General features: G+C 46.5%; 2 protein-coding genes and 1 long non-coding RNA gene across 5 annotated transcripts in view; 2 read left to right on the plus strand and 1 right to left on the minus strand.

Moving 5' to 3' along the window:
* The first annotated feature begins 161 nt into the window (after positions 1-161).
* Positions 162-10,951, plus strand: Knstrn (kinetochore-localized astrin/SPAG5 binding protein). 2 transcript variants are annotated; one of them, XM_013512612.1, is made up of 10 exons: positions 162-502; positions 657-751; positions 3,804-3,927; positions 4,868-4,915; positions 6,219-6,324; positions 6,671-6,764; positions 8,207-8,262; positions 9,231-9,305; positions 10,101-10,109; positions 10,422-10,951. In XM_013512612.1, the coding sequence occupies exons 1-10, from the start codon at positions 306-308 to the stop codon at positions 10,437-10,439; spliced, it is 822 nt and encodes a 273-aa protein (XP_013368066.1). In that variant the 5' UTR covers positions 162-305; the 3' UTR covers positions 10,440-10,951. The 2 variants fall into 2 exon arrangements, with proteins under 2 accessions (XP_013368066.1, XP_013368065.1); XM_013512611.1 differs by having other exon boundaries at positions 176-502; positions 10,101-10,951.
* LOC106148163 lies at positions 2,977-16,186 on the minus strand. 2 transcript variants are annotated; one of them, XR_001233348.1, is made up of 3 exons: positions 16,114-16,186; positions 9,723-9,789; positions 2,977-3,211 (listed from the first exon to the last, which is right to left on the minus strand). It is a non-coding gene; the product is annotated as an uncharacterized LOC106148163 (long non-coding RNA). The 2 variants fall into 2 exon arrangements; XR_001233347.1 differs by having other exon boundaries at positions 16,084-16,170.
* Positions 16,187-16,235: 49 nt separating this feature from the next.
* The window catches only part of Ivd (isovaleryl-CoA dehydrogenase), a 13,977-nt gene continuing 11,701 nt past the window's right edge, over positions 16,236-18,511 (plus strand). Inside the window, exons 1-3 of the mRNA XM_005381234.2 lie at positions 16,236-16,514; positions 17,224-17,313; positions 17,514-17,565. Coding sequence (XP_005381291.1) covers positions 16,251-16,514; positions 17,224-17,313; positions 17,514-17,565 — 406 coding nt within the window. The 5' untranslated portion in view covers positions 16,236-16,250. The remainder of the gene's footprint in view (positions 16,515-17,223; positions 17,314-17,513; positions 17,566-18,511) is intronic.

The raw sequence follows: 18,511 nt of genomic DNA on the forward strand, positions 1-18,511 counted from the left end.
AAACCCAACCAACCACACAAACAAAAAAACACCAGAAAAACTATGCATATGTACCAATTCCCTAAGATGAATGTAATTATGTATCGCAAGCATATACTAATAAAGAAAATAACCTGGGCACATGACAGTAGCTGTAACAATCACAGACCAAATAATGAGGATTGTAACACAGACACTAAACGTGGCCACGTTTGCGGCCCCAAGCCTGAGCCTAATCCCGCTGCTCATTAGCTCCATTCAGGCGGGCCAAGCGCGGCCATCCCCGTCCGGCACTAGGAGCTGCCGCTGGAGCCTTTCCGTACACCATGGCGGCTCCTGGGGCCGCGGCGCGGGACATAGACTTCCGTACAACAGGGCCGCCTACAGAGCGGGAGCCACGCCCCCTTCCGCCCGGCCACCGGACGTTTCCATTTAAAACGGAGGCGGCAGAGCCAGCCTGCAACTTGACGGTTGCTGTCGAGCATTTTTTGAACCTAAGCGACAAGGAGTGCGGACCAGAGCGGTGAGCGCCTGGGTTGGGCTCTCCCTGGGAAGGGGCTGGCTGGAGGCGGGGGGCCGGCTGCGAGCAGAGCAGGTCTTTTCCCCAACTGGAGCCGGGGCGGCCCCCGGGTAGCTTAACCCGCAGCCCAGCGCTGGTAACACCTTGCACCCACCAGGGCCCAGCCGTGCCGCCTCGCCACGATGACCAGTGTGGCGAAGACGGTGGACAGCGTGCAGCCTCCGGCTGTGGCCAGCGGCGGCCCGCCTGCAGGTGGGTATCCACGACGACGCCTCCTGCCCGCCCTCGGACCCGCCTCGCATGATGGCGTCCCACCCGAGGCTGGCGATTCCGTCGGCCGTGCTACTTGCTAGACCGTGGAACCCGCACCCCGCGACACACACGCCTGGGCTGCACTCACCGATTCGGTTCAGCTCACCAGTTGTGCAATTGTATTCTCATTAAGCTTGGAACTGCCTTTCATTCTCTTTCCATTTTGTTGCCAGACTTGGGCTATCTCACAGGCCAGAGTCTGTCGTCTGGAAAGAGTGTCATTTGACAAGTGGGATGCGTGTGGGGCCGCGCTAGGGTTCTTTGCTGAGGGTGATAGCTGCAGTGACTTGTACATTCTCAGTAAATGCTGAGGGAAGTGGGAGAAAGGGGTCAGGCCTAGCCAGACCCTTTGAGAAGCTGGAAGAAGAGAGATATACGACCAAAAGCATAATTTTTAGTTGCTTTGCCATCTCCTATTTTGCTTGTGGCTGAAGTCATCTCCCGGGGTCTGCATGCTTGCGCTGCCCACTCTAGAGATCAGAGGGTAGAACCCACCCCAGTCACCGGAAAACGGTTGCGGGGGATTACGGAGCAGCTGTTTATGACGCTCCCTTCCCAGGTGATTCCATGCAGCTGCTTGATGAGCAGTGACAGGATTGATCTCTAAAGTGAACAGGCTTTCCCCCAAGGCTTCAAGGGCTGTTGCCTTGGAACACCTGAATGGTAATCCTGGCATCAGTAGCGACTAGGTGCTGCTGGAGGACTGTAGCCAGGTCTCCCCCACAAAGCCCTGTAGCCTTCGCCTCTTCTGCAGTGCCCCTTGGTCAGCCCATTGTGACTGGCTGGTTTTCATCTCTGCTTTCCAATACCTGCCCCAGCTTTATGATGTAACTGCAACACTTTAAATTTAGGGGCTGTCTCCTAGCCAAAAAAATTTTTTCTTTAATTTGGAGCATGGATTGCTTGGTTTTGTTTTTTGAATAAGCTATATATGTATACCTTTTTAAATAAAACAAAATAAGAGCCCAGTGTGGTGGTGCATACCTGAAATCCCAGCACTCGAGAGGCTGAGGGAGGAGGATTGCCTGGAGTTCAAAGCCAGCCTGATCTACATAGGGAGAGCCTTTCTTGAAAAATAGATACAAATACCAAATTGCCTAATGTCTATGGTCTAGCACTTTGTACCTTATTTTTTCAACTTGATTTAATTGTTATGGCTCTTAATTTAGGCCAAGTTTATTTGTTTGTTTTTTTGGTACTGGGAATCAAACTTTGGACCTTGCACTTGCTAGGCAGGTAGGTGCTTATGTCATTGTAGGCCAAGTTTAAAGGGGCCATTTTATAGTGAATGTAGTGAATATAATCTTGGAAAGCTGGGGCTGGGGGTATAACTTAGTGGCAGAGGACTTGCCCAGCATGAGCAAAGCCCCAGATTTGATCAAAAAAGCAAAACTTGTGTGTCAAGAGGTTTAGTGTTAATTCCTGCATAGCTATGTGGTTGAATTTGCCAGGGACTTCCATCTATGTACATGGTAGATAGTGTGTGGTGGGAGGCTGGCATAAAGATGGGGAGGCGTGCTTTTTTTTTTTTTTTTTTTTAATGAGACAGGGTCTTTCTATTTCACTTAAATGGGTCAGCTTCCCAGAGTGCTGGAATTACAGACCTGCACCACCCGACTCAGGAAAACGCTTTTGGGGGGAAGAAGTGTATCACCTCAGGGCTGTTTCAGGGTTATCTGGCCCTGGCCCAGCAAGGACATCAGAAAAAATGCCTAATAGGAAACCTCTAAACTTGCTGGACATGGTGGTACCATTCTGTAGTCCCAGCTAGATGGGAGGCTGAGGTAGGAGGATTACAAGTTCAAGCTAGCTTGGACAACTTAGTGAGACCCTTTGAGAACCTAGAAGAAGAGAGAAATATGACCAAAAGTATAATTTTTAGTTGCTTTGCCATCTCCTGTTTTGTTTGTGGCTTAAGTCATCTCCTAGGGTCTGCATGCTTGCGCTGCCTAATCTAGAGATTAGAGCGTAGAACCCACCCCAGTCACCAGAAAATGGTGTCAAAATAAAATAAATGGTCTCAAAATAAAATAAAGTCTGAGGATATTACTCAGTAGTAGAATGCTTGCCTCGCATGTGTGAGGCTCTGGGTTCAATCTGCAGTATCTCTCTCCCTCTCTCTCCCTCTCCCTCTCTCTCTCTCTCTCTCTCTCTCTCTCTCTCTCTCTCACACACACACACACACACACACACACACACGTACGTAAATTTAATGATCAACAAAGTAAGGGCCCAGTGTTAGAGGCATTCAGCAAGGAAGAGAAACAAAAGACAAGAAGAGGTAGTTTTGAAAGAGAAGTGTTTTATTTACTCTACCATTCCTTGTAGTTCAGGTCATATGCCAAATATGTTGATAGGTGCAGAGGGCACAGACACTCTGGGAGTGGTTAGGAAGACACCCTGGTGAAAATAGGAAACAGTTAAAAGAAAAATCCAGAGTGCATGATTGGGAAGAATATGCAGAGTGCTTCAGGAGTAACAGTGGTGTTACACTGGTGTTTGGAGAGTTGGCTGGGTTTACTTCCATTCAGATTTGTGTTTAGCTTTTTCTCATATCAGTCTCCATGTTTAAATTTATTCCTCCAGCCATTCAATTAGATGCATCATAAACACTGAACTGTCACCTTGAAAGAATTTTCCTTTGTAAGTCAGGCGTGAGTGGCAGATTTGTCATCCTGGCCCCTGGGAGGCTGATGCAGAAGGATTCCAAGTTTAAGCCCAGCCTGGACAACTTAAGCAATTTAGCAAGACCCTGTTTTAAAAAATAAACGGGCTGGGGGTGTAGTTCCAGAACCACCAAATAAATAAATAAAATTTTTAAAAAGAAGAATTTCTATGGTCATTTAGTCTTGAAATGTTATTCTTTGGATTAATCTTTACAATTTGAAATTGGCCCATATGAAAATAAAAGGCACATAACTTGTTTCTTCTAAGACTACAGGCTGTTAAGTCATGATGTTTAAAGGTTTACCCTCTTGTTTTTTCCTTGCAGATACAAAAACTCTAGCCACTTCTAAGAGCCTATTACCTGTTAAGTCCAAAAAAGTCATCACTTCCAGAAGTCTTCATTCAAACAGTGATATTATGAAAGTCACCAAGCCAAAACAAGAGAACGGGTGAGAGCAGATCATTGGTCTCTCAACATCCTGCTGAGGCTGGGGTGTAGCTCAGTGGTAAAATGCTCACCAAGCATTTACATATCTCTGGGTTTCATCAACAGTGCAAAAAAGCACAGAAGAAAAAGAACATCTGGCTGGAAATTGCTGAGTACTGAGAATTTAAAAATAGGGCCTGTGGTTGAGTGAGGTAGTGCAAGCCTGTAATCCTAGCATGCTGGGAGGCTGAGGCAGGGTGATCATGCATTGGCCCTCAAACTGAGCAGCTTGGTGAGATCCTTTCTCAAAATTAAAAAAATGAAAAAAAGGTTGAAGCTATAGCTCAGTATGAAGATCCTGGATTTAATCCCTACTATTAGAAAATGGGGGATGGTGTTGGACAGCACCAGCCCCTAGCCTGGAACCCAGACCCTCTGGCAGCACTGCTGAGCTGTGTCTGTCAGGTTATTGAGGTGGTCAGAAGGAAAGCCCTTTCCCTACTTTGATTTTTTTTTTTTTTTTTTTGAGACAGGTTCTTTCTCTCACTTAGGTTGGCCTTGAACTCTCAATCCTCTGCTGTAGCTCCTGAGTTGCTGGGACTGCAGCCATGTGCCACTGTGTGACTCCTTCCCAATTAAAAAGCCTTTATTGAAGCTGGGCATGGAGGCACATACCTGTAATCCCAGCACTCAGGAGGCTGAGGCAAGAGGAGTGCTGTGAGTTTGAGGCCAGCTGGGGCTACATAGTGAGACCCTGGCTCAAAAAAAGCCTTTTTTTATGCACTGCTAAAACCCAAATACTGAGTCCACAGGCTCTCGGGCCTGTGCTGTGTGCCTCACACATAACCTCTGGTTCTTTCCTCAGAAACCCTGACTTTGCTCCGCCTTACTTATAGCACAGTATACTAGTATGTGATTCTAGCCTACATAGCTGGTTAGGCTTTTTGTTTTTGCTTCTCCAGGCAGATGCAAGTTGCAGAGCCCTCCAGTAAGAGGAACATCAGAAAGAGGTGAGCATCTGGGAAAGTGAACTGGGCCACAATGTTAGAGGTTGGTTGCAACCCTAGTGCAAATGAGAATTGTTCTTGAGACTTGTGGGTTTTGTGTTTTAGTTGTTTTTTTGTAGTCACTTTAAAGAATATTTATTAGTACATGTTTGCAGTAATGATTGTTCCTTGTGGGGTGTTGGTACATGTCCATAACTCATCCTAATTCATTCTGTACCCCTTTCCGCCTCCTTCTCTGGTCCCCTTCTCATGGAGCGTGTTTCATGTGTCCTGCCATGGGTACCACCCTAGATACCTGAGTGGAACTGTCAGCACTAAGCCACAGCCAGATGTGGGTGTTACCATTGACAGGGCAAGAATCAGTAGTGCTACCATCTTGGATCCCAGACAAGAGCCTTTTTGCCTCTGCCAAGATTGCTACTGCTGGCCCAGCAACAGGAGTGGGACACCTTTGCAGTGGGAGTGCTGGGTGTAGTCAGCAATATCAGGATGCATACTCTGGTGGTGGGCAGGGCCAGGGATATAGCTGAGTGGTAGAGTGCTAGTCTGGCATGTGCAAGGCCCCAGTACCACACATGCAGGCAGACAGACACACACGTAAAGGAAAATTTTAAAGACGAAGTACTAGCAAAGAAGTTTAGCATGATAGTGCATGCCTATAATACTAGCACTCAGGTGGATAAGGCAGGATTGTGAATTTAAGCCCAATCTGGGCTACATAACTAAACCTTGTCTCAAAAAAAAAAAAAATCTAGCAAGCAAGAACTTCAAAATGAAGTTTATTATTAATGACGATGACAATGGCTATTTTTTGTTTGCTCTTCTGGTTTTTTGAGACATTGCCTTACTACATAACTCATACTGGCCTTGAACTCACTGTGTAGCACAGATTCACCTCAAACTTGTGATCCTCCTGCCTCAGCCTCCTGAGTGTTGGGATTACAGGTGTGTGCCACATACCCAACAATAGTGGCTATTTAATATGTTTACCATATGTCAGACCTGGGCTAAGCATTATACATGGGTTTTTCTTTTATTCTTTGTGATAATATGAAATATGAATGCTATCTTAATTCTAGAAAGGAGGAAACAGCCAGGTGACATAACACCGTGCAGGTCATACACCACATATTGTAAGATGTAGGTATTATCTTAAGTCTAGAAATTCAAAAGCAGAGCCTCAAGGAAGTACATACAACAGGTTATCACTGTGTAACAAAGCCAGAATTCAGACCTATTTAAGTAGGTCTGTAGTTCACACTCTTAAATCTTCTACTTCTCCATGTAAGTATAACTGTTGTTACAGCTGCAAGCCATTGAGAGAGCAAAAATCAGAGGAAGAGCTAAAGGATAAGAACCAGCTCTTAGAGACTGCCAACAAGCAGTTGCACCAGAAGTTGATTAAAACTCAGGTAAGAGCCTGACAGACACAGTGGCACACACCTGTAATCCCAGCGCTCAGGAGGCTAAGGCAGGATTATGAGTTCCAGGCCAACCTGGCCTATGTAGTGAGACCCTGTCTCAAACAAAAACAAAGAAAATAAAAAGGGAACAAAGTTAGGTAAGTGACCTCCGTCATCTGCGCCTGAAATTGAATGGATGGGAACAAGCTTCCAGCCGAGGAGGAAAAGCAGCCAGGCTTGTGCTATATGGAGCGCAGGCAAGGACACCTAGCACTGGCGGTGCATGCCTGTAATACAAGCACTCAGGCGGCCTTGAACTTGCTGTTCTTGATGTCTCTCTGTAACACTCCAACAGGGAGAACTAAAGGACCTGACCCAGAAGGTGGAGCTGCTGGAGAAGTTTAGGGACAACTGTTTAGCAATTTTGGAGAGCAAAGGCCTTAATCCAGGTGAGAGATCACCTCCCTTCAGGTAGGTGCCTTCTCTGGGGGCAGCACAGGTGCCCTTCCTGGGTGACGCTTGATAGCTCTACATGCGCCGGCCCCGGGAGTACAAGGGTTGCTTGGCAAAGCCCTAAAGATTTTTGGGAGCTTCTCTTGGTTTTCATGTGATGTTGATTTCTGCCTAACCAGGAGAATTGCAGAGAAGGAAGCTCCTCTCTCTTCTTTTTTTTGGTACCAGGAATCAAACTCAGGACCCTGCTCTTGCCATGTAGGCACTTATACCACTGGGCTATATCCCCGGCCCGCTTTTCTCTCTCTTAGCCAGCGCTCTATGCCACTCATTTGGTGCCAATAGCTATGACCAGGCAGCTAGACTAGAAACACCATGTTCCTGTCAAGGGAGGTGAAGCTTACTGTAACTTACCCACATGAAGGATTGGGGAGAGAATGAGGATAAATGAGTGAGAGATTGCTGTTATCTCAGGGCTTCCTGAATATGGCTAATCAGCAATATCATGATAGCTAAAATGTGACTCCTGGCTAGAGGTATAACTCAGTGGTAGAATGTGTGCTTAGAATACTCAAGAAGAAGTGACCTTCATTTAGACTGTGCCTGGAGAGCAGTCAGAAGAGAATGGAAGGAGAAGTTGATTACCTGAAGACTGTGAGATAGCCCTAGGCTGAACTGAAGAAGACAGTGCCCAGCAAAGGAGAATTCAAGAAAACTGACTTTCAGTGGGAACAGCTAACCTGTGGGTTGTAGTTTATATAAGTGTGTATGTGTGTGTGTTTGGGTTTTGGGGGGGCCCAGCAATTTGAAGCATGTGCCCTACCACCGAGCTATGTCCCCAACTCCAGTTAAGATAGTCTTTATAAGCTGGGCATGGTGGTGCATGCCTGTAATCCCAGCACTCCAGAGGCTGAGGTAGGAGGATTGTTTCAAGTTGGAGACCAGCCTGAACTGCATAGCAAGACTGTCTCAAAAAGATACACACAAAAAAAGATACTCTTTATAGTTGTCATAAGCATTTTGTATGATTCTACCATGTGTATACAAAGTGTTGTTCTTTGGTTTTGCATTTTGTTTTTGTGGTACTAGGGTCTGAGCCCAGCTTCTTTGCACTGAGCTACATCCCTAGACCTTTGTTTTTGAGACAAGCTTTCACTGAATTTCCCAGGCCAGGCTCAAATTTGTGATCCTCCTGCCGTAGCTTCCCCAGTGCTGGGATTACAGGCGTGCGCCACCACGCCCAGCTTCCATATGCAAATTTGAAGAGCAAGAAGGTGAAATAGTTCTGGAGGGCAGGAGTTCGAGACTGCCTAAGACCAGGCACTCAGAGGTTTCCCTGGGAATGTACTCCTGCACTTGTCCATGGAGAAGGTTTACTTTCTTCTGCTTACACTGTGGTTCCTGCTGAGGCTGACTTTAGTATATCCATCTGTTCCAGGCAGTGACACCCTGGCATCACAGCAGGAACCTGCTACAGATCACGAGGACTCTGTGGTAAGGGCTTGGGTGGGAGGAACAGGGCCAGGTGACCTAAGAAGCCTCTGTTGTGTTCTAAGTAGCATATTTTACTTGAAAGGTGGCTTTGTGCTTACAACAGATATAAATATTCTGAATTGAAGATGTACTACCTTTTTTTTTTTTAAGAGACAGGGTCTTGCTGTGTAGTTCAGGCTGGCCTTGAACTCACTATGTAGTCCAAACTGGCCTCAAACTCAGGGCAGTCCTCCTGCCTCAGCCTCCCAAGTGCTTGAATTACAGGCCTGTACCACCATGCCAGTGAAAGTGTACTACTTTAAAAAGTATAACAGAGCTATAATCTCAGCTACCTGAGAGGCTGAGGGAGAAGGATTATAACCTTAAGGCCAGCCTGCACAGCATGGGAAGACCATGCCTCAAAAGAAAAATTGACCAACGGCTGGGAATATAGCTCAGTAGTAGAGCACTTCCCTAGTATAGTTCAATCCCTAGCACTGAAAAAACAAAACCACATGATAGAGTGAACCTGTGTGGAGAGCTTTCTGGTTTCTCCATTCTGCGCTTTATCAAATTTCTCCTGTACTCCTTTGCTGAGAACTGTATGATGCAAAGGTCAAGTCTGTTAAGTTTAAGTTTGCAGGATTTTTTTGTTCCTTCTCTGAGGGAGGAAGATATGTTTGGTTGAAAGTCTCTCGTACTGTGTAATCTCTTCAGAAAGCCCTCCTCAGCACCCTTGAGCTATCGGTCACCCCTTCTGCAGCTGGCATGTTTTGTTCTTAAGGTCTGAGTAGCGTAGAGTGTGTCATAATGTGACAGCCTGGCTCTTCATCTCTCAGTCCACCAAAGAAGTCCTCAAGGGACCCGATAGCCCTGCATGTGCGGCTGGTTCCCAGTGGAGAGATGACTGTTAAGTTGACGATACCATCATCTGATTCAGCCCTCAGGTTATATGAATGTTTGCTCATTACAATGTATTTTCCTCTTAGTTGCTGTTAGAAACTTTGCAAGATGAGCTGAAGCTATTTAATGAAACTGCCAAGAAGCAATTGGAGGAGTTACAGGTGAGGAGCAGATGTCACCCTGAGGCAGGATTATGGTCCCCTGCCTCCTCAGGTAGATTAAAGAATCTTTCTTTCTGATTTTCTGTTCAGTAAACTATTTGGAAGTAATTGTAGATTTACACAAAAGTCCCACAGACAAGACAGAAAATGCAGTTTCCTTGATAGTACCATCTTATTCTATCATTGTACATTTTTCCAAACTAAGAAACATAGTGGCATTATTAACTAAATTCCAAGACTTTATTTGGATTTCACCAATTTTTTTCCCCTGATTTCCTTTTTCTGTACCTGAGGATTCTTAGAAAGGTTCCTGTTGAGGGCTAGGGATGCAACTCAGTGGTAGAGCCCTGCCTGGGGTTCCAACCCTAACACTACAAAAAAGAAAAGTTCACACCTCCAGGGGATGAGTCAACTTACCGCTCTGTAGGTTGCTTTAAGTTGGCAGGAGAGACCTGTGTGAAGTCCATGCTGTATCTCAGGAGACCTATAGTAAGAAACCTAGATTTTTTTCATCTGGACTTCTTCAAATCTTGGGTAAATCATGGGGTATTGCATGGGACACAGAGGAATTCATTGCCCTAGTTTAGATACAGATGTTTGTAGCATAAAGAAACAATTCCTAAACCCAGCACAGAGTCCAAGACAGGGAACACCATGTCTGTTGGTATTCCTGGGCCTTTCTCAGTGGAGTAGAAGCATAATGGTCTGGGATGGGCACTGTCTTTCCATGGGTCAAGAGTTGTTTTGTTTTTGCTTGCTTGCTTATTTTTTCTTTTTCAATACCTTTCCTTGCAGGCCTTAAAGGTAAAGTTGAAGATGAAAGAAGAAGAAAGGGTCCAGTTCCTAGAACAGCAAAACTTATATAAGCATCAAGTTACTGATTTTACAAAAGTCCTGGAGGAAATGGAGCAGCTATTAGAAATGTAACAAAAGGAAAATGGCCAGATGGCTCCTTCTTGGGGATGAACTCTCAGAGGAAGCCACTTAGAACATCTGCTGAGCCATAGTCTTCTAGGAGTGCGTATCCCCAGACTGAAACCAGTTTGTGCAATCAGATTAGGGCAGTTTATTGCTGGAACAGCAGTTCCTCCATTGAGCAAATTTCTTCGTCTTTAGATTGGTCAACTCTCCTGAGCCTCACAGTGGATAACGGAGGCTTCAAGAGGGGGACCTGAGAGCTGGATTCTACCTCCGAGGCAACAGCAGCACAGCTAGATCAGAAGACTAAAGCCAGGCATAGTGGCACACATCTCTGATCCTGGCACTGAGGAGGCTGAGGCAGGCAGAGGATCGCTTGAGCTAAGGAGTTCAAGATAAGCCTTGCAACATAGCAAGACACCAGCCGAACAAACAAATGAATCAGGAAACTAAACCAGCCACATGGGAAGACCTAGGCGGTCATGTTGAGATTTGCAGAAAAAACCCTTGGTTACAACTGGAGCACGATACCCTGTCTCAAATAGATAAAACAAAAATTGGAGCACCTTCATTCCAGTGGGAGGTGACATTGAGAAGCCATGCTGTCCCTTCTCACTTGCAATGCATTGTGTCCCCTCCTGCTTGGGCTCTGTGCCTCATTGTAAATTTGTGAACTTGAAGTTGCTTGAAGTTTTTTGGCTTAATAAACGGGCTGAAGAACAAATGGGTGAAGGTATCAATATACATCTGGAGTTTTTAAACTGCATTTGCTTTTTACTTAAAGTATTTTAAGATGGCTGTAGTGATGCACAACTGTAATCCTAGTCCTCAGGAGGCTGATGCAGGAGGATTGCCATGGGTCTAAGGCCAGCCTGAACTACATGGTAAGACCCTATCTCAGAAAAATAAAATAACAGCCTGGCATGGTAGCGCACACCTTTAATCTCAGCACTCAGAAAGCCAAAGCAGGAAGATTGCCACAAGTTTGAGGCCATCCTGGGCTACATAGTGAGCTCAAGGCCAGCCTAAACTACATAGTAAGACCCTGACTCAACAGTAACAAGGTACTACTTTTGGAATAAATAGAAAAAAATCTTAAATCATAGATCTTTTGACTATAATATTGAGAAATGAAAATAGCCTTTTAAACTGGGCATGGTGGCGCATGCCTATAATCCCAGCACTTGGGAGGCTGAGGTAGGAGGATTGTTACGAGTTCGAGACCAGCCTAGGCTACAAAGTGAGCTGAAGGCCAGCCTGAAATGCATAGCGAGACCCTGTCTCAAAAAGAAAAAAAAAAAAGGAGCCTCTCAACCTAAACATGTCAACTAAACATTGTATGTTCAAGATGATTCTGATTTACCTGAAATATTTTCTTCAATTAAGTGTACGGCCTACTCCACCCCCACTGCTTTCCGGTATTGCTGGGTGTCCCCATGTATAGCAGCAGATGCCAGGCTCCCACAGGCTTGTGGCCAGTCGCCATGTCTGTCCTCCCTAGGTGCCTTTAGTTTGCCTGACACTCAATGCTGGATCTGGACCCATAGACTATTTAGTCCATGAACCAAAGTTTACCAAAGTCACAGCCAAATTTTCTTCCTTAATCTTTCTTTGACTATCTCCCAGGGGCCAGGGATATAACTTGGCTGCACAAGCATTTGCCTAGCAAGCACAAGGTTCTGAGTTTGATTCCCAGTACCAAAAAAAAAAAAAATGAAGTTAGGCATGAGCAAATGATTCAAGTACAAAATAGACTGATAGATTTTGGCAGTATAGTTGCGGATATAGCTCAGTGGCACAAGCGCCTGCCTGGCAAGCACGAGGTCCTGCCAAAAGGTAAAAATAAGTAATGACTATCTCCCATTCTTATTTTGGTTGGTGATGTTTTTGGCGGTTTTTTGTTTTTGTTTTTTTGAGACACGGTCTCACTGTGTAGTTCAGGCTAGCCTTAAATTCACCACGTAGCCCAGGCTGGCCTCAAATTCATGATGATCTTCCTGCCTCAACCTCCCAGTGCTGGGATTACAGGTATGTGCCACTACACCAGGTTTTCCTTTATTTTCCCCATTCTTTCTATACCTAATATTTCCACCAAAACCTAGTCTACCCTTCAGCATCATTGTCATCATGCTCAGAGCTCCCCAGTGAAACAAGGCACCACACCCACCCTAGTTTAAAGAGTGGGATTAGGACAGGGTCTTGCTATGTAGTTCTGTCTGGCCTTGAACTATGTATTCCAGATTCACCTCAAACGTACGTTGATCCTCCTGTCTCAACCTCCTGAGTGCTGGGATTACAGGTACGTGCCACCACACCCAGCACGGTTACGGGTTTTGCCCTCACAGACTTGGTGATGTCATTGGATAGCTCCTCCTAAAAGTGGCTCACCAATTAAACATTACAGGGTTTTGGGTTGTTCATCTCTCCTGGAGATGGAGTCCAGGTTCTCCTCTAGAACAAAGAATTGAATAAAACGAGCAAAAACAGTGGCAAAATTTATTTGAAGTAGAAATGAAGAGTGAGAAACTGGTTCACAGAGTGAACTTGGGCCGAGTAAAAGGAAAAAGCAAGATAAAAGTACACCCTGGCAGCGGGGCATGGTTGGGGACACCTGTAATGCACTCAGGAGTCAGAGGCAAGATCTAGAGGCCAGCCTGTATGACAAAGCAAGACCCTGTCTCAGAAAAGAAAAGTTCACCCTGTAGGAAAGAGGGCAAGCTATCATGAGGGAAGCCACAATAGCAACCTCTTGTTAGCAGGGTCATTTCATGCAGCCCAAATCTTCAGGAAACCCACGAGAACTTCCACACAGGGGTCCTGAGGGGCGGTGCTGACGTCAGGTCTAGGCCAGCCTATGGAAAACCATCTTCTCCGGTGCGGGGCTCTGGGAACTGTTCGGCAAGTGTGTCCTGAGATCTTGTCATTAACACATCACACCTAGGTCCCCAGCCAGCTTTACCACGCCCTAATCTATGTCAGTTAAGTCTCAATATTTTGAGAATTCTAGTTAAGTAACTTTCACTAGTGAGAAGGGCTAAATAATAACTTCTGCCCATTTTCAGGATTGTCCCCAATTTAAAAGATTGTTTACTTAAATTTTGTAATTAGCATTTCTGGCAAAGATAAAAGTAAAATTTCCTTCTTGGGAGGAGAGGATGGGAAATTCCCGGGATCCTTACTTCCTTGCCAGGCCTCACTAGAGGCCTTCTTACTCCCAGAAATGTAAACCACCTAGGTGCCAACCGCTGCCCACTCTTTCCCAACAGAGAGACCCCATTTGCTTGGGGCCTGGTCTTATGAAGTGCCTTTGCCCCAGGGCTTCACTTAGCAAGACTGGCCAGCATTTGCTCCCTTTCCTTGTCTTGGTTGGCCTCTACAAAAGATACAGGGAGGTGTTCAGGGTACTCAGAATGATCAGATGCCTGAATAAATTTATACATAAATTCAGCAAATGTAGATTTGCACTTTCCACTTTGTTAGATGTTGTAACACTCCTAACATCAAGGCCAGCCTGAGCTACAAACCAAGACCCTGTCTCAAAACAAACATTCCTAATCTCAGAAGGCTTAGGCCTATTTGGGGAAATAAAACATGCAGATAATAGACCAGTTCCAAAACAAAAGCTCATCTGTTTCTAATGGCTGGTGCTCTAGTATAGTTCAGTGCCGGCCGGTAACTATGGCCCAGTTTGGTTAAGGAAGGCTTGATGGAGGAGGCAAACTAGAGCAAAAGGAGGGTAACAACTGGAGGCTAGCTAGGAAGTTGAGGGGTACTAGTGGGGGGGGGGATGTGCAGGAACACTGGATTTGCTGAGAGGGTGCTAGATGGGAGAACTGTGTCCAGCACTTAATGAAGGGCTTTTCCCATGCCACATGAGGTGCTTATGTATGCTCCCTGTATAACATGCATTATGTCATACAAGTCATGTACTTTTTTTTTTTGAGACAGGGTCTTGCTGTGTAGTCCAGGCTGGCCTTGAACTTGTGGCAGTCCTCCTGCCTCAGCCTCCTGAGTGCTGGAATTATAGGCAGCCTGGCAAGTCATGCACTGTTTACTGCTTTCTACCACTGGAGAAAGTTATTGCCCAAGATCAAACATCAGAAAAGAGTTTCAGCAGGGAATTATGAAGATGGAAGGTACAGGGGTATGCCAGGCCAGGGATTACAGACCTTGATCATCTAGGCCAGAGGTTTCCAGACTTCTCACTTCATGGTGCCATTGGTGTCTGTGCGTTTTTATTTTTTAAAACAGGGTCTTGCTGGGTGTGGTATTGAACACCTTAATCTCAGTACTCCAGAGGCTGATGCAGGAGGATCACCACAAGTTGGAGGCTAACCTGAATTACAGTGTGAGACCTTGTCTCAACTCTTTCCCCCACCGCCCTCCAAATTCTCGCTATGTTGCTCAGGCTGACCTCACTATATGCCCAGGTTAGCCTTGAAATCACAATCCTGTCTCAATCTCCCAAGTGCTGAGATTACAGAGTTGGGCCCCCACACCTAGCTTTTTCTGTGTGGTGTTTTTGTTTTTGTTTTTGTCTTTTTGAGACAGGATCTCACTATGCAGTTCTGGCTGGCACTGAACTCACTTTGTAGCCCAGGCTGACCTCGAACTCACAGCAATCATCTTGCCTCAGCCTCCTGAGTGCCAGGATTACAGGCGTGCACCAGCATACCCAGCATTTTTCTGTGTTTTTTAATGATACACCAAAACAATTCTTAGCAGTTGTATTCTGTTAACTGGTTAGGTCCAAGCAATAGGTACGCAGACTTAAAAAATAATACACATAAGTCTAAAACATACAGGATTGAAAAATATGGAAAATGTTTTTAAAATGCATTACAGTAACAAAGACACATTGCCATTAATGCCCCCAACACTCCCTGCTTGGAACACATCCAATGTTCTTGCCACTTGCTGAACCAACCACTTCACCTTTTGTGTCTTTAGTTGCACTGTCGTGGGTGCCTCGCTGTCCTGAATTAATACAAAATGTTTACCTTCCATGGCCATTTGACTTTGAGAAAGAGCCAGAATTCCCATGGTGCCAGAATCAATGACCAAGGCAGATAAGGGAGAATAAGCCTTCATGTTTTTACAGGCTAACCTTTCCATTCAATGGCACTCAGCAGAAGTACTCACTGTATTTTTGATCACACTTCATTAAAACACTCATGAAAGAGGACTTCCAGAAAACCTTTAGAAAGTGGTGATGACAGTGAGACAAGTATGTTCAACGAAGGGGGGATTCATGACAATGTGTCTATTACTGTAATTTGTTTTTCTGTGGCAGGTCTTGAACTCATAGCCACCATCCTGCCTCAGCTTCCCTGGAGTGCTGGGATTACAGGTGTGTGCCTCAATGCCTGGCTTCAAATCTTGATGGTGATATTATTAAAGTTCAAAGAGTCCCTTTATAATCTTACCCCCAACTTGTCCAGCGACATGTCTCCCCACCCCAAACACAGTGTCCCGATTTTATCAGGCTTCTGCAAGTATTCGGGTTCCGTCTGGACTGGTAACTCTCAACCTGGGCTCTTAGGTTCAAATTACAACTATCTGTAAAGCAACCAAACCAAAAACAAAACACCTTTGGGACTGAGGGTGTGGCCCAGTGATAGAGCTTGCGCTTAGCACGCTCAAGGTCCTAAGCGAGGAGCAGAAGCAGGTAGGGAGACGGATCCTGTCCCCGACTCCAAGAAAAATGGATTGTCCCACCACCCCTGCCTGTCACCCACACGCAGGTCCTTCCCAACAGGCCTGTTCCCCAGAGGGGGTCTGGAGGTTAACAGCATTAGGAGGCAAACTTTCTCAGGGAGGAGCTGCTATGTCCAGCGCAGGGAGATACTACGTTACCGACCAAGAGAAAAGCCCCAAAGAAGTATCTAACCGAAGGACGACTTCAGCTGACTCACAGTCCGGGACTCGCTCCGTAGCCAGGTCTCGCAGCTGCAGTCTACGGGAGGTCGCCGCTGATTGGCTCGCGTGCAGGCCGAGGCCCGGCCTCCAGCACGCCGCCGAAGGTGAATGGCCATTGGAGACCCACCCCTCTCGCCGATTGGACAAGATGCTGAGGCCGGATTGGTACAGCGGAAGGGATGGCTCGGAGGCTCCTCTGGCTCCCCGGGCAAGGCAGAGATGGCGGCCGCAGCTCGGCTCGTCGGTCCGCGTGTGTTGAGCTGGAGGCTGCGGCCACTGCTGCTGCCCCTCGCCAGCCTGGTTTCCCGGCGGGCCCACTCGCTGTTGCCTGTGGACGATGCAATCAACGGGCTAAGCGAGGAGCAGAAGCAGGTAGGGAGCCCGATCCGGTCCCCGATTCCAAGGCCTCCTCTGCAGAGCCCACGCGTGTTCGCGGGGCCCTGGGAACGAGGCTTGGCCCGCGGATTGGTTGGGCTGCCTGAGAACGCGATTGTCCCGTAGCTTCAGCCGTGATCTCGTGAGTCTTACAACCGACAAGAGTATCTGGGTTGCAGCCCGCAGAGAGAGTTCAGCAGGCTTCCATCCTAGTTCTATCTTTCCTGCCAAGAGGTTCTGTAGTCCCTCAACATCTTTTCGCCTAAAGCTCAGGGTCAGTAAAGAGCCTGACTGGTGCGGAGACCCGGCGGTGGCGTGGGTGGAGCTCCGCGAGGGGTGGGCACGGAATCTATCTGGAAGGCCCGGGAACCACCTCCTGCAGGCCTTGTAGGCCTGGGTAAGGAGCCTGTGTTTTCTTCGGAGTACAATGGAAGGAGATGGGATGGCTTTATATAGGAGAGGGGCATTTTAAAAGTCATTTTCAATACTGGAGAGGCTTTCTTTTAAATCATCAAGCTGTCTAAGCTGAAATCTTTTAAAAGGAGATCTTACTCTGAGGAAGTATAAACTATTGAAGCCTCAAGTTTTGCTCCGTGCTGTTTGGTGAGGTCGCTTGTGTCCTACTCCCCGAACTTTGTCCTGAGTAGTGAAAGTGTTGGTGCAATGGCTTGATTTCAGCGCCCTCTGCCCGCCTCTCTCCCACTAGCTTCGTCAGATCATGGCTAAGTTCCTTCAGGAGCACCTGGCTCCCAAGGCCCAGGAGATTGATCAAAGCAACGAGTTCAAGGACCTTCGAGTGAGTCTTAAGGCCTGGGTGGGAAGAAGTTGGGAGCTGGGGCTGATTTGTACTGTTGCCTGAAAGAGCTCACATCGTGTCCGGGTTATGGAAACCTCCCAAAGGATGCCGCTCCCCCGTCAGAAGCATGAGGTCCGTTGCTCCAGCCAAGTGTGCCTGGCTGCCTTTTCACAGTACCCTCCACTCCATTCTCTTGACAGGAGTTTTGGAAACAGCTTGGGAGCCTAGGAGTTTTGGGCATCACAGCCCCAGGTGAGTACAGCTTCTTTGCCTGAAAAAAACTTTCCTGGTATGCCCTCGGAAATTCTCTGTGTACAGCAGTTATCCTAGGGGGTCAGTCTTGCTGCTGTGATTCCTAAGCTTTGTCCAACAAGTGGCCAGTAGCAGGAAACTTCAGGGCAGGTGTGTCCTCTCTCTCTCTCTCTCTGCCTACAGCTTGTCCCTGTAACTCACTTAGGGTAAGGTGGGCTAAGAGTGAGGTCTGTCTGGGCCTTCAGGTAGCCGGATGATAGGTTTAACAGGCCCTTCTGGCTGCCCAGTATCTCTCTGTCAGTCTTACTACTTACAGATACTTGCTTTTAGGGAAGAGAGCAGGGAGCTAGCAAGCTGTTTTGGGTGTTGGCATCTACAGGAGTTGCCCAGCCTCGCTTGCAGTACCCTTGTAAATAGATGAGGCTTTGGCCTTTGGAGCCAAGTCTAGACAGCCCACCCTGCTTGGGCCTGAATTCACTCTAGGCATGAGTAGGGGTGGAACATAATACAGTTGCCTTTTTCCTTTCATTACTCCCTAAACAGGAAAGAATAATGACTACTTACCTGATAAAGCAGCTAGAAATGATTTAAAGAATATGGGAACTGGGCTTGGTGGTGCATGCCTGTAATCCCAGCACTGAGGCAGACTGAGACAAGAGGATCACGATTTTGAGTCCCACTTCGACAATTCTGCGAGACCCTGTCTCAAAAAAAATTAAAAAATAAAAAAGGATGGGGTGGTAGCTTAATGGTAGAACAGTCCTGCATTTGAGCCCAGTGCCATTAATTAATGAATTAATTAAATAATAGGTATAGGTTATATGAAGATACTATGTCATTTTATCTTAGACTTAAGCATCTTTGGCTTTTGGAATCTGAAGCAGGAGTTCTGGAGCCAGTCTCTGAGGATACTGAGAAACTCTCTTTTATACTTTTTTTTTTTTTT

The sequence above is a fragment of the Chinchilla lanigera genome, unplaced genomic scaffold (genome assembly GCF_000276665.1).
Source record: "Chinchilla lanigera isolate Chin_1 unplaced genomic scaffold, ChiLan1.0 scaffold00015, whole genome shotgun sequence".
NCBI classification, from domain to species: domain Eukaryota; kingdom Metazoa; phylum Chordata; class Mammalia; order Rodentia; family Chinchillidae; genus Chinchilla; species Chinchilla lanigera.